At 39.9% G+C, this 14,277-nt stretch overlaps 2 protein-coding genes across 2 annotated transcripts; both read right to left on the bottom strand.

Annotated features, from left to right (window-relative positions):
* Window positions 1-2,685: 2,685 nt before the first annotated feature.
* On the bottom strand, window positions 2,686-7,502 carry prmt2 (protein arginine methyltransferase 2; the record flags this gene model as incomplete). The annotated part of the gene is made up of 9 exons (XM_080752760.1): window positions 2,686-2,777; window positions 3,159-3,328; window positions 4,008-4,144; window positions 4,262-4,391; window positions 4,968-5,143; window positions 5,627-5,791; window positions 6,060-6,221; window positions 6,601-6,792; window positions 7,401-7,502. The coding sequence occupies 9 exons, from the start codon at window positions 7,500-7,502 to the stop codon at window positions 2,686-2,688; spliced, it is 1,326 nt and encodes a 441-aa protein (XP_080608886.1).
* Window positions 7,503-9,017: 1,515 nt separating this feature from the next.
* On the bottom strand, window positions 9,018-14,032 carry ercc1 (excision repair cross-complementation group 1). The gene is made up of 9 exons (XM_080752664.1): window positions 13,892-14,032; window positions 12,937-13,347; window positions 12,658-12,761; window positions 11,996-12,095; window positions 11,613-11,689; window positions 11,120-11,219; window positions 10,803-10,874; window positions 10,582-10,650; window positions 9,018-9,736 (listed from the first exon to the last, which is right to left on the bottom strand). The coding sequence occupies exons 1-9, from the start codon at window positions 13,952-13,954 to the stop codon at window positions 9,674-9,676; spliced, it is 1,059 nt and encodes a 352-aa protein (XP_080608790.1). The 5' UTR covers window positions 13,955-14,032; the 3' UTR covers window positions 9,018-9,673.
* Window positions 14,033-14,277: the final 245 nt, after the last annotated feature.

Raw genomic sequence — 14,277 nt, 5'->3', positions numbered from 1 at the left:
AGGTTTGCAGGGACTGGAGTGGGTGGGGGAGATGGAATAGCAACATACCGTGTTGTACTTGTTCCAGTGATTTTTCTAATCATATAGCCTGTATTTATATAATATGAGCTTGTTCTTTTGAGCAGTAGATAGGCCTGCAATCCGGTATGTACGCACGCGCATTTATTGTTTAATTAGTCGCTTTAGACAACATCCTTGTTTTCCTCGCTGAAGGCTGAGGCCTAAAGATGCTATCGTTGTTGATTCTGCGATGCGGTTTTCTTTTTAATCATGAACAATACAATTACATGTAGGCCTAATGTGATCGGTAGGCCACCACGCTGATTGTATTAGCTTTGATTTGGTCGTTTTAGTGGGTTTGAGAAACAATTTAATTCATAGTATAGCCTACTGCCAGGGTGTGCGCGTAGCCTACTACTTTGGCACTGAGCCAGTAGTTAGTATTTTATGCACATCTGTGAAAGGCATTCATCATTCATTCATTTTTGTCTGTGTTTGCTATAATTTGCAGATACCGATGTCCATGGTGCCATTGGTGTGTGAAGGAAAGGGCATTTCTAACCATGGTTGTAGAGAGCATCATGTTGGAAAGAATCAGTGATAAATCGGGTGAAAATGAGCAACACAAGTGCTCAGACTGCGGCTGTCATTTCAACCCACCAGAGACCGAAAAAACAATTTCCAAATCCCAGTCATCATCAGCAACCTCTAGACAGAGGCGTTTGCACAAAGCAGAGGGCCCTTCTAAATGCCCGTCCTGTGCACGTCTTGCTCTCTCCAGTGGCCGGCGGCCTCATAGGGGCTTCCGCCCAGACCCTCACAGCTGCCCACACTGCACCAAAACATTCATATCCTCTGCCCACCTGGCCCTTCACCTGACCTCTCACAAGGAGAGGAAGTACCGGTGTGGCATCTGTGGCAAGCTCTTCATCCAGGCCTCCCACATGATGGCGCACAAGAAGATCCACAGCGGGGACAGGCCGTACAAATGCCCGGAGTGTGGGAAGAGCTTCGGCCGCGCCTCGCACCTGAAGACCCACCGCCGGCTCCACACAGGAGAGAAGCCTTTCAAATGCAGCTACTGTGCCAAGGCCTTTGCTCAGAAGGCTGGGCTTGTGGCACACGTTCGCCTGCACACCGGGGACTGGCCGAATAAGTGCGAGCATTGTGGCGTGGGCTTCCGCTGCTTGTCAAGTCTGCTCTCTCATAAGGCCCAGGAATCGTGCAAGCAGAGCCTGTCACGGCAGGTGCCAGTGCCAGCGCCAGCACCAGATCCACCCACAGAAACACAAGCCAACACGGAGGACCTCAAGTGTGGCGTCTGCTGTCGTACCTTTGTGCGGTCATCGTATGTACGCCTGTACATGCGTCTTGACAGAGGGCAGCGCCCTTATCACTGCAAAGTGTGCAACAAGACCTTTGCAAAGATTAATACGTTTGTGAACCACTGTGAGAGACACTTGAAGCAGAGAAGGGCCAAGACTAAACCTGAGAAGGCTGAGGCGAAGGTTGTCAAACCTCCCTCGTTTGTCCCCCTCTCCAGGCCTTCCTCTCCTCAGTCCTCGTCTACGGTTTCCTCAGAGGTCAGCACACGCTCCAGGACAAGAGCTAGGGGGAAACTGGAAACGTGACCACTTGAATGGCCTACTTCATTAAAATACCAAGAACCAAAAACTCATACCAAGTAAATGTGTCCTCTGCTGCAGATGTGATTTATAAAGCACTAAATATCACTACTTCAATTTGAAAACAGTAATATTTAATACAGAGCAAAACTATTATAGTAGGTTAGTAAGGTTACCACTCAAAACCATTGCTGACCTGCAGCAAGAGAAATTGAAAATGAAACTTAAAGGAGTAGTTCACCCCCAAAATGACTTTTTTTCTATTGATTACTCATGCCATGGAGAGTAGAGTTCAATAATATGTTTAGTTTTTTGTCACATTCCTAAGACATAATTGTGATAACAATAAATTTACCCCCATTCATTCCGGATGGTGACCCGTTTCGAAACGGGTCACCATCCGGAATCAATGGGGGTAAATTTACTCAAATCAAATTTTTGTCTTAGGAATGTGACAAAAAACAAAACATATTATTGAACTCTACTCTCCATGGCATGAGTAATCAATAGAAAAAAAGTCATTTTGGGGGTGAACTACTCCTTTAAGTATAACAGAACAATAACACAAAACCAGTAGAGTCCATTATACTTCAGTAACTCTCCCAGAATAGTGTATAACGAAATGCTTTATTCATGGTGTGGCCCAGTCTTGTAATGTGTACCAGTCAACATAAATGTGTTTACAATCAGTACATTCTTTGTTAAAATATAAATACTGATATGCAGCATTGGTGCAAAAATCTTAATATAACATATTAGTCCTGTTGTTGTTGTTATTGATATTAAAATAAAACATGAAAAAAGTTTGTATAAATTTGTCACTGTATCTCTTTTTTTGAAATTATAAAATCAGTTATGCTTCTGATTCTGATGTGAATGTTAAAATCCTGGAAGATGTTGTCAGGTGTTGATCAATATGACCTGTGTGCAGATGGTTGTGGATTGCTGTGGGTGTGTGCTTGTCTACTGTATGTATGTACTCTGAACAATTAGCTGGTTATGCTATGTCCCATAGTAAGAGTATGAATTCTCTTCTCAAACTGATTGCACGCAATGTCGATCACGTGTCCCTCTGACTCTGAAGTCCACACAGAGACTGGATGTGACAGCAGTAGGATGTCATCTCCACATGGGGAAACTTTTTGTTTGAATCTGTGGACAGAGTGACACAAGTGATCCATGGACACATAAAGGAGTTAAAGGTCAAGTCACTTTAAGACAACCACTGAAATATTTTTAGGCAATTTCATAGGTAAAATAGTAAATGTTAACCACTTTCAACCTGGCATCCCTATTTTGTGAAAATTATAGGCAGACATTCTAAATCTTTATAACATTTTCAAATTTAACAGAGCGTCGCAAAGCATTGTGAGCCTGCAAATTAGCTCTTTGCATGTGACACTGTCACATGACAAAGCATACGTGGTTAAGTGGTTACGAAAAGAGTATGTTCATTACTATGATCTTCAAACCATACCACGGCACTCAATGCATACTTAATATGATGAAGTGAGGAAAGGACACTTGCCTGACAGTTGTCTTTTCCTTCACTAGTAGTGTTGATGCTCCACTCTATTGTAACAGTCATATGGCGCCTCCAGACTGGATTCCTTCGTAGAACAATAGCTCCACTGATTGAGTCTCCAATATGCACATCGACTGGGCTGTCTAGCATGAAGAGGGTCTGCTTCCAGTGAGTCGGCCTGGTGAGACAGAGTATTTTTCATAAGACTGATTTGCATTAATTCATTGACGAGTTCTGGTTGAAAATGCCTTGTTATGAAGTCATTGTTATGAAAATCTGAAATGAAAGTCTCTCATGTCTTAACCTTCACATTTCAAATACGGTAGGATGTTTTAATGTGTCCGAACACAATTTTGTGATAGCATTCTCTTCGCAACCCTTACCTCTGTGATGGGGGGGTCTGATAAGATGAATATCAAACATATAAATATTGAATCAAGTGACTTAAAAGCCAGAGTAAAAGTTATAATGACCCCAGAAGTGTTTTAAAGTGAAATAACCTCAAATCCATGTCAAGTCTATGTTGTTAGAGGTCAAGTCGGAAATCACCAAAATGTGATTCGAGTCAGACTCACAAATCTATTGTCTCAATATTCTAATATTGTGTAAGGGAAAGGTCACACCGAAGTTTAATTCTACCTATGAGGGCGGATTCTGCCACTGCTTTTCAAGAGAACGGAATGTAGTTTTGCCACTCCATTCCCAATGAAAAACATTGTCACAAACCACCCTCATAGGTAGAATTAAAGTTACAGTTTATAGTTAAATATGCAGTATACTATGTATATTTTTTGTATTTGGTGATACAAACACACAAGTAAATATGTATTGAGGGAAATACTTGTGAATTCTGTTACTCTGAGTTAGGTCCTGTGTTGAGCTCCACTGTTGCAGCCCCCTTCTCCAGGCTTTGAAAATGAACAGCAAACCAGGCGGTGAACCCATGGAAAGTACCCAACTTCATCACAGGAAACTCAAACTGGCCTTTCATTTCCTAGCAAAGGAGAACAATATTGAAACAACAACTGTGTGCGGATCTATGTCACTGGAGGTGGGGTGAGGTATAAATAAGGAAAGAGGATATTGTTGTGGTTTTAGTCATTCTCAATACCTCTAAATCTGTGACTTGCAGAGTGTGCATGTCCATTGAGATGACATCACAAGGAGTGGCCAAGCAGTCATCGGGCTGGGTAAGGTGGCTGAACTTTGGCTTGGTGAAGAACTCTTGCTGGGCCAGAGGCCTGCAAAGGTAGAGAAATCTTTCAGAATATACCATCATACAAAGCAGGAGGTCATAACATACATCTAGTTCCTTTCTTGTATGTAAGTCTGCTGGCTGGACAGTCTACTCATTTTCAGTGGAGGTGGCAGTGTCTCAGGGCTGGAGAAACCGTCATTAGAACACGGAGGGTTCCCGAAAAGTTCCCAGTTCGAAGAGTCCTTGTGCAAGACTTTGAACCCCTAGTTGCTCCCGGTGAGCAGGTATGGTGCCTTGCATGGTTTCCTCCGCCATCAGTGTATGAATGTGTGTGTGAATGGGTGAATGTAGAGATAGTTCAAAATAAATTGGACTCCAAATTTACATTCAGCCCGGCAGTGCATCTGGCTTTCACTATTACACATGCATAATATCCTGCTGACATACTACTTATGATAGAAACCTTTTAAAAACGATATCATCGTTCATTTCAGCATGAAATATTTTAGAATTCCACAACAAATGACTTGCTTTATTTCAATACCGTACAAAGCATAGAATAACCAATATTGTGCCAAAGTGGAGTGAGTGCACTGTGTGGTTGAATGATGGGCCTTACTTTAAAGCAGTGAAATCCAGACCATAGGGCCTCTCCCAAAATGCCATCTTCTCTGTGTAGTAGCCATGTGCCTGGCAGGGGACCAGCGTGAGCGAAGCAGAAGACGGCCACATAACCCCTCCTTCCCTCAGCCAGCGGTCCCTGGCCACCAGGACTGACTCCACCATGAATTCAAACTAGGCCAGAGGGAGTGGGAGAGGAGGAGACAGGAAGAGGCACATGACCTTTGTGGACAAAGTATGCATTAGGCTTTATATTCATGGCTAAATGGAGTGTAAATGATACATTTCTATACCACGCAATGGCAAGCATTAAGAGTGAAGTCCAATTACATTAGATTGAGCTTTCTTTACTTATTCTTCAGCTCTGTAATTTTATTTTTCTATTTAATTCTTACTTATTTTGTTTTGTTTCCCATTAAGGAGATAGGTGTTAAGCGTTTATTTTTACTGAATTCAAATGTCCTGTTATAAGTTTCTTTTTCTTAATGTTATGTAAAGCACTGAATTGTCTTGTTGAAATGTGCTATACAATTAATCTTGCCGTGCCTAGCAATCGATCCTCTTGTACCCTAATATTTCCTGCATTCCATACAACATTTATGGTATTCTTTTTTTTTAGTACCACATTCATTACATTCGTAGTAATAGTAATAGTACCAGCAGGCAGTTTCCCATCCATTCAGACACCAGGACGTCCACCTGCTTAGGTAGGTCTATTTCCTCAGCTCTGCCCTGAAGCACGGTCACCACCGCCTCACAGCCATTCTTCTTCACTAGCTGCCTGGTGTAATCCACCATAGAGCTGGCCTCCACAGCATACACCTACAAGACCACAGAAGACGGCATGCAGGGTTGCTCTGCAGCAGGCTACACTCAATAGTTGTTGTGATGCTCCTTGTCCACTAGATGGAGGTATAAGCACTGTGATGTTTCATGAACATGTCAACCAAATTACTTACAGTATATAGGCTTCATATATAGTCCCATATTGGAGCTTTATTCAAGATCCCTGTTGTTTAAAAACAAAAAATGTGCATGTGACAGAGAGTCGATATACCCCGTTAAGCCTTTTTTATTATTATTAAATTACCACGGATGGTTTTGCCAGCTGTGCACAGAACAGACTGATGATGCCAGTCCCACAGCCGAGGTCCATCAATGCCTTGCCTCTCAGAGAAGAACTGTTGTTGACGATCGTCTGGCGATAGGCTTCAGTGCGAGGCTTGTCCGAGAGCATCTCCAAGTGAAGCCTCTGTATAAGATATATGCATATATTAGTAAGTCACACTAACAATAAGGCAAGTTGTGTTATTATATAATAACATGTTAATGAGGTAATACTATAAATCAGTGTTTCTCAAATGTTTACATTTCAAGGTCTCCCTTTAACTCTGACAGTATACAAATGGAACCAAATGGACCTGTTAGGGTCCATTTGGTTCCATTTGTATACTGTTAGAGTTACAGACTTGTATGGGTCAATTAGACCCTAATAAAGGAACCCACAGAAGCCCTGGAATCCACTTTGAAAACCACTGCAAAAAAATATCAAATAGTAATAAGTAGGCCTAATGCTAGATACTACTGTAATACTACTACTGTCATGTGGCTGATTTTAAATGAAATCCAACCAATGTCCCATAGCTGCTGAAGTATTCTTCGTCCTGCCATGGGTCCTCTAAGGAGTTGTCTTCCTCCTCTAGGCCTTGGTGCAGCAGATAGCTGGTTGGAACATAGCCAAAGACACCATGCAGCTCTCCCCACCACCACTCAGATGATGTCTTGATGTGCACCAGGATCCTGTCACCGGCGCTGAAACTAAGCTAAACAATAATAATTATTACACTGGTAATTTAACTAATGTGGGGAAAAAAACAATACCTACCCGGTATGTTATAATTTGGCATCCTCATAGTGCATGTTGTGATGAACAACAGTTATCTGCCCCGCCCCCACCGTTTCCCATTATTCACACGAATCACACAGCTGTGATGTCATTGTCAAATAATAACTATATATTACCACCTTGCTGCTGCTATATATGACTGCACCACTTGACAAATACAGTCACGGACATTTGCAGTCTATCATATCATCATATCAATTTAATTGTATATAATTTGACAGTAGACAAAGCTTCCAAAGCCTCCTATATTTAGCAACGTTCTGCCCTTGTGGTGTCATTCATTACTCATTCAGTCATTCAGCTATACATTTTCAGAACTTTTCTTATTCATTTCAATATACCTCGTGTACAAATGTATCCAAATGACCATTATATACGGGCTGATTTGGTTAGATAGATTTCGTATACACTATCAGAGATTCAGAGTTAAATGGCTAAAGTAAAAGAGGCATTTACTGTGCAGCCTATTCACCCACAGCATGACAGGGATATAAATAATGTAGGATTGTTGTTCATCTATACTACCTGGTCACTGTCACTGGCCGTGAAGTCACAAAGTCCCACAAATTCCTCAGGACACGACTCATCTTCTTCATCCTCCTCTTTCTCTTTTTGTGCCTGCTGCATTATTCGTGATGGTTGACTTCACTTGCTTCCTATCTTTCCTTCCTATGAAAACTTAGTTTACAGGGACTATAGTTTAAGATTAGCTAAACTAAACTATAATGGTGTGGTTTTTAACACAAAGACAGTATGCTATGATCAACACGGCAGCAACACTTCTAGCGCAAAAAAAAGAAAAGAAACCGGCTTCCTGTTTTTTTACGTCATTCTAAACTTACTACATAGAATTGGAGCAGGTAGAAAGAATCCCATCAAAGTGTGCAGGCGGTCCAGGAATTAATCGTGTCATCATCGCCCTTGGCCGGTGCAAAACGGACACTGGGGAACTTTGTTCTGTCATTATGTGTGAGTGACTATCTAACCAGCTGACAAATGCTCTTCATCAAGAACATTTACTTTCTATCCATTTAAATTCTATGATTTAAATTCACATTCTTGTGTGTGTGAGATGTGTTTATATATATCTATATCTATATCTATATATCTATACCTATATATATCTATATATATATACTCTGTATATATATATATATATATATATATATATATATATATATATATATATATATATATATATATATACCACACACACACATACATACATATAGATTTTTGGAGCTGTGTGAAGCACAGGCTCCCTATACGTGGCCGTGTGGGTCTGTCTGTGTGTCTGTGTGTCTGTCTGTGTGTCTGTATGTAGCCTGAACTTCCTAAACTTCGGCACGCTACTAGTCCCACAGTTTTGCCACCACACACTCGCGCCATATGTCAAATCGACCGGCTTACTCGGGAATCGTGGGCTAGTAACTTGCTAAGAGAAAGGTTCAATAGTTTAATTGATATTAATTTATTAGTGAATTAATTTTCCCCATTGACTTATAATGGGAATCGCAAAAACTCACATTCAATTATTTGTCTCTCGCAAACCATAGGGGCTAGAGTTTCAAGACTTGGAGAGGAGGTTCATAATGATTTCAAGGATTAAATAAAAAATAATTGTGTCATTTGGCCGCATGGTGGCGCCATAACACCCCACTTTACGTTTTGGCCTGTAACTCTTGAACCGTAGGTCGGAAAATTAAAAATATTTTTTCCCTGGATTCCTTGGGTCATGACGCATCTCCCCATATAGGCCACGCCCATTTGCGCCATGATAGATTTTCCGCCATCTTGAATTTTCTCCAAAACACACTTTTTGCTCCTTTTCCTACATATTTTCTTCAAATGTCACAAAAATCGGTACACATGATCCACACACACACACACACACACACACACACACACACACACACACACACACACACACACACACAGCTCCACTTCACACGGGTGTGATTTTTTTAACACCATTGCTGCTTAATATAGGCTATTGTTTAATATAAAAGGTACTCCCATTTCACATAATGCACCAAAATTGATCTATATTTAAAATTGTGAAATAGCAGAGAGCGCTTTTTATTTATTTCAAGTTCAATACATTTGAAATGATCATTTACGCAGTAATTAACCTGAGTGTGATGTGTCACCACACTGACAATGTTATTACAGTGTATTCATTCACTGTAATAACCTACATTTATTGAAAACAAAAACATTTGAATGTACATAGGAAAATCATTATTTTAACTATTATCCGGTAAATACAATATTATCCATTGCATCAAAAACTGTCACATTTATAAAACATGAAATGAGTGCCCAGCACGACCTGGAAATACGGTCTGTGTTATAAATATAATATTTGCAGCTTTAAATAATTTGTCACTTTTCATGTCATTTTAATGCATTTAATATTTTCACCCCAGTGAGAGCAAAAATAAATCATTCCAGTGTATGGGCAAGCCAATGCACTGAATAACTTTAACCTTGTTTACTTATATACCTACACGTATATAATTCAAATTCACCGATACGTCTATTTACCTTGACCTATATACTTCGCTGACCGAGGTCTACAAGGTGTCTATGCCTAGGCACTCTTTTCCCCCTATACATTTGGCGAAAATAGCCAATCTACAAGCTCACAATGCATCACAGTGTGACATGTTGGTGGTTGGGAGCTTGTAAATCGTCTATTTTCGCAAAAATGTTTTCCAATTATGAGATGCCCAGAATATGGACGCTAGGGTTCATGTGGTAAAAACATTGTGAGCGCAAAAAGGTGCCAAATAAGTTCAGCTGTCTTTCTTCTTGGACTTGAGGAAGGGTTGGTGGAGCACATCATACAGACGTTTTGCCTGAAACACAAAATAGCAAAAAGATTAGTTTCAAAGAACACAACCTGACCGCTCTGTATCTTTACAATATTTGCATACGACTATATAGTGGAATTCTGGATCAATCAGTATTTGATAGGGCATAGCGGTGGCGGTCATTTTCTTGTTCCATTGTTCCAGACCCCATTCATTTTTCCCATAGAGATTTCCAAAAATATTTATATCAATTATTTTAAGCCTAGAATCAAGCCATCTAGTCGGAGGCACAAAACTGTGAAAAGTGATGACTCATCACTTTTCATCACTAAACCATCGTTTTCTGGTTTTGTAGCCCAAGGAATGTTTTTTGTGCAAAACAAATGCTTGCAATGGATTCAGCATCATGACAAACCCCTAGTTAGACCCCTCACATCCTACTTAAATACCCAGAAAAAAGAAAAGTATAGAAAGTCGATGGGAGCCCAACTTGATTTGGCCGCTGTGGCGACCCCGAAGGTCGCCGACTCAGGCGCCCTAGCTAAATCATTAGCGCATGCCCTGGGCTACATTTGTGCAAAATTTGGCGCTTTTAGACTGATTAGCACGATATATATTTTTTTTTCACAGAATCAAACGCTATGCCCCATGGGAGTCGGAGACGGAGACAATATTCTAGCTGCTACGAGGACATTCTGAACCATAACAAGGTAGGCTGTACCTAAAGAATAGCTACTGTATCAGTACTAGTGGACACATCTAGGCGCTTATAAGCTACCAAATATCATAAGTGATGGTAAAATATAAAGGTTAGTTATAAGCAACCATAATAACAATATAGTATAATGTAATGAATAATTCTTCTGCAATTATATGACTATTTCTCTCACCTTTTGTGGTCCTAAGCCTGGACAGAGGCCTAAGTCTTCTTTAGAAGCATTGATGATCCCCTCTACAGACTGAAAAACAGACATGTTCCTTTATCACTTTTATGTTCCTTTAAGACTATTGCGTCAAAACACGTGACCCTTTCAGACGAATGATAAAATCATACAATTTTGTGAATCCTAAAAAAAGAAATGCCATTCTTCTTAGTGAAGACTTTACTTACAGAGAAGGTAGACAAGAGGGTAATGGCATCAGTCTTGTTGACAGACTTCACAGTAGTCAGGCAGTCAGTCACCTGGAAGAAAAAGAGTTCAAAAGTGATAAAAACGAATTACATCATCTTGGCAACACATTGCATACAATATTTTCCAAGCCTGTTTTCAAGGGACTCAAGTGTAGTTAATTGTGTTCTCATTCTAGAACTAGGTTAGCTTATTACACATGTGCCTATATCATTGAAAACAAACAATCGTTGACCTCATAGTCTATATCAAAATATATACTATATGATTTAGGATAATGCTTTTTTTCGGTGCAAACCTTGGATAAGTAGTCTTTCTCAACATGCTCCTTCAGGAGATCAGCCGGCTTCTTCTCATAGGCCTTGTATGTCTCCAGGTATCGTCCTGCCTCCTCCGGGCTGTTGATATAGTTATCAATATGGTCACAAACCAATAATGTAAATTGTGCAACTGCAACTTCCCCAAGCAGCAGACATTTTGTTTTCTTTTTAAATATTATATTTTAGGCAGGTTTTTCAAGAATTTTGTGTCCAAGGCCATCTAATGGTACACACTTGTATTAATTCAATAGCTGACCTACAAGCTCAAAGATGTTAAATTCATTGCAACACGTTGTGAGCTTGTAGATTGGCTGTTTTTTTTTTTTTTTACAATTTATGAACAAATATTAAAATAATATATATAGATATTTAAATGTGAAATGTTCTTCTATAATGACATGCCCAAAATCGGGATGGGAGTGTAAATATGGGGAACGGGAGTGAGACTATACTCTTGCAGGGTTTGTTTACCTCCAAGCTAAGATGAGAGTGCAGTCAGCCATGATGCAGATGCGAGCTAGCTCCTTCAGTGAATGATGGGGGTCTTTCTGTAATGCAAATCAATACCGATGTTATGTAAATGACAGTGTATATACAATTATAAAAATAGCACCTCAGAAAAAGACAAACTCAAATCCTAGGTGGAAAAATGTGCTGCAGAGCACAGTGTGTAACAATAGAAAGTAAATGAAAGGACATCAAATACAAAATATTGAAAGAGAAAACTTCCATAGCATATCATTTTCATTCAGACATTTTATACTCTGATAATATTGAATTGGATTTTGTTGAATTGTTGAACCTAGCAGATAGTTGCCGACCACACAGTGATCTTTAAAACAAAAATCACTCACCACATCTACTTGGACCAGTAATACTCGGAGAGTGAAGGTTCGTCCCAGCTGTTTGAGGCGTTCATGGATATAATTGGGGTTGAGGTTGTGGTACCTAAGACTGTAAACCCCCCCAACAGAAGGGATAAGATAAGATACATAAGATGAGTCTATTATAGTTGTACTATAAGAGTCACACTAAAGCCCTTTTTTGTATAATAAAAAAGAATTACATTTTTGTTTTTTTATTCAAAAATAGCAGATATACAAGCTATTTTTGGAAGTGTGAGAACTACTGATTTAGAAGGCATTTGTAGAAATTAGAAACCTCAGATATTAATGGTTAGGGCAGTGATACTCAAACTTAACAATTTTGACTGTCCCACCAAACTTTAATGAAGTAATTACATTACTATTACATGAATTATCATCCAGGAAGTGTGTCGCTTTAACCCCAAATGGACGGATGATTTACCATCTCATTGCAAATTCAATACCACTAAGTTTAATTTGCCAGAAAACAGTGTCAGTTGATCGACAATATTAGGCACCAATAAAAGAGAAGTGGTTCAGCTATTTGAGTATCCCTGGGTTAGGGGAGGACAAAACTTTTAAAGGCAGTGTCTCTTTGTCTTCCTCTCTTACGCAAATACATTATATTATATATGACACAAAGTACAGACCTGAGGAAGAGAGCACAGGTCGTTTGTCCCAAGACGTAGTCTGGTACAACTTCACCAAACTCCCATGGGACACTCCTTACAAACTTCAGAATAGGATTTCCTCTCTGCAAAGGAGATGACAAAGCTGTAATGTTACACTTATGACAGACTAGACAACTATCAGGCCTTGGTTGGTGTTGGCGATTTCATGCACAACATTGTCCTTTTGTAATACAAGTGATTTAATATTATATGATTAATCGATTTCTATTACTACATCATTTTCAACTTCAAGATTACCTGTCGGGGGCTGACAATGATGCTATTTCCTGAGCCCACTGGTTTATTACCCAGGCTGATCCCTGGCTCGGATCTTTGACCTTCTACACATGTTTGACCGTTATCAGTCACCTGAGTGTCCTCTTTGTGCTTAACCTCTGATGATCCACTTCCCTCTCCATCAGCCTGTTTATCCTGGACCTGAGTCACTACAGAATCAGCCACACTATGGAGTTCTGTATTTGCACTATCATTCACAATGCATTGTTTATGAGGAGGAGCAGTGGCTCCCTGGGGTGCAGGTGGATGCTTTTTGCTCTGGATGATGAATTCGGCGTAGGACAAGGCAGGTCCGGCTGACTGAGGCGCAGGTGGTGCTAAAGATGTAGATGAAACACCTCCCTTGGATGAAGGTTCAAACTGTGGCTTTATCTGGAATTCAATGACATGAACATTTTGTATCAGAAGAATGATCGAGAGGGTAATCCAACTAGCAAGCACTTGTTTTGGCCATGATTGAGTCAGCTTGACCTATCCCTACAATGGCAAACATGAAATGTATAATATCACAGCTCAGGGTTATGGTTGACCATAGTTTGATATATTTTAACATTCAATCATAATGTGGCTAGAGCAGGGGTAGGCAATACTTGCCAACATTGGCAATGGGGAGGCTGAACACTGGCCCACAGGCAGAAGTGTATGAAAGAGGATTTATATTAAATCAAGATATTGTTTTATATTCTGAACTTTGACTGGGGAGGGAGTCGGGGGGATAGGTGGGTTAAGGGTTATTTATTGCTCTGTATCTAATGATGACTATAACAATGTCCTGACAATCAAAATATCTGAATTTTGATGGGGTGTCATTAAAATTCATGTTGACATGAGTCACAACATGACACACTGACTATCTAGAAAATGACTATCTAGAGTAGACAGTAAATAATACTAAGCCAAGCAAAGCTATACAAACCGGTGTTCTTTCTTTTGTGAAAGCTGAGTCGTCCAAGTTTATGTTAAACCTTTTCTTTTCCATATCTCAATGAACGAATGAGGATGTTTCGGTTAATGCATATTTTACTCTTATTAGTATTTTGTGTCTGTCTTTGTTCTCACGTTCCGAAAACCTAACTTCCTCAGAAACATGCTAGCCTAGCAGCAGCCAGTCAGGGATAGAAGATGACTGCAGAATCATCGATAGGCCTATATGTCTGGACTGAAGCACCAAAGTCTGTCAATAGAGGTCGCAAAGGTTTACTCAGAATCTGATTTAAACTAAATTATTTTGGTGGACTCTGGACTGTTTTATCAACCGTAAAAAAAGCACACAAACGTTGACTATTGTATTAACCACAGATA

The sequence above is a fragment of the Nannobrachium achirus genome (assembly GCF_963921795.1).
Source record: "Nannobrachium achirus genome assembly, chromosome: 22".
NCBI classification, from domain to species: domain Eukaryota; kingdom Metazoa; phylum Chordata; class Actinopteri; order Myctophiformes; family Myctophidae; genus Nannobrachium; species Nannobrachium achirus.
The sequence above is the reverse complement of the archived record's forward strand: the minus strand, read 5'-3'. Positions and strand labels throughout refer to the sequence as shown.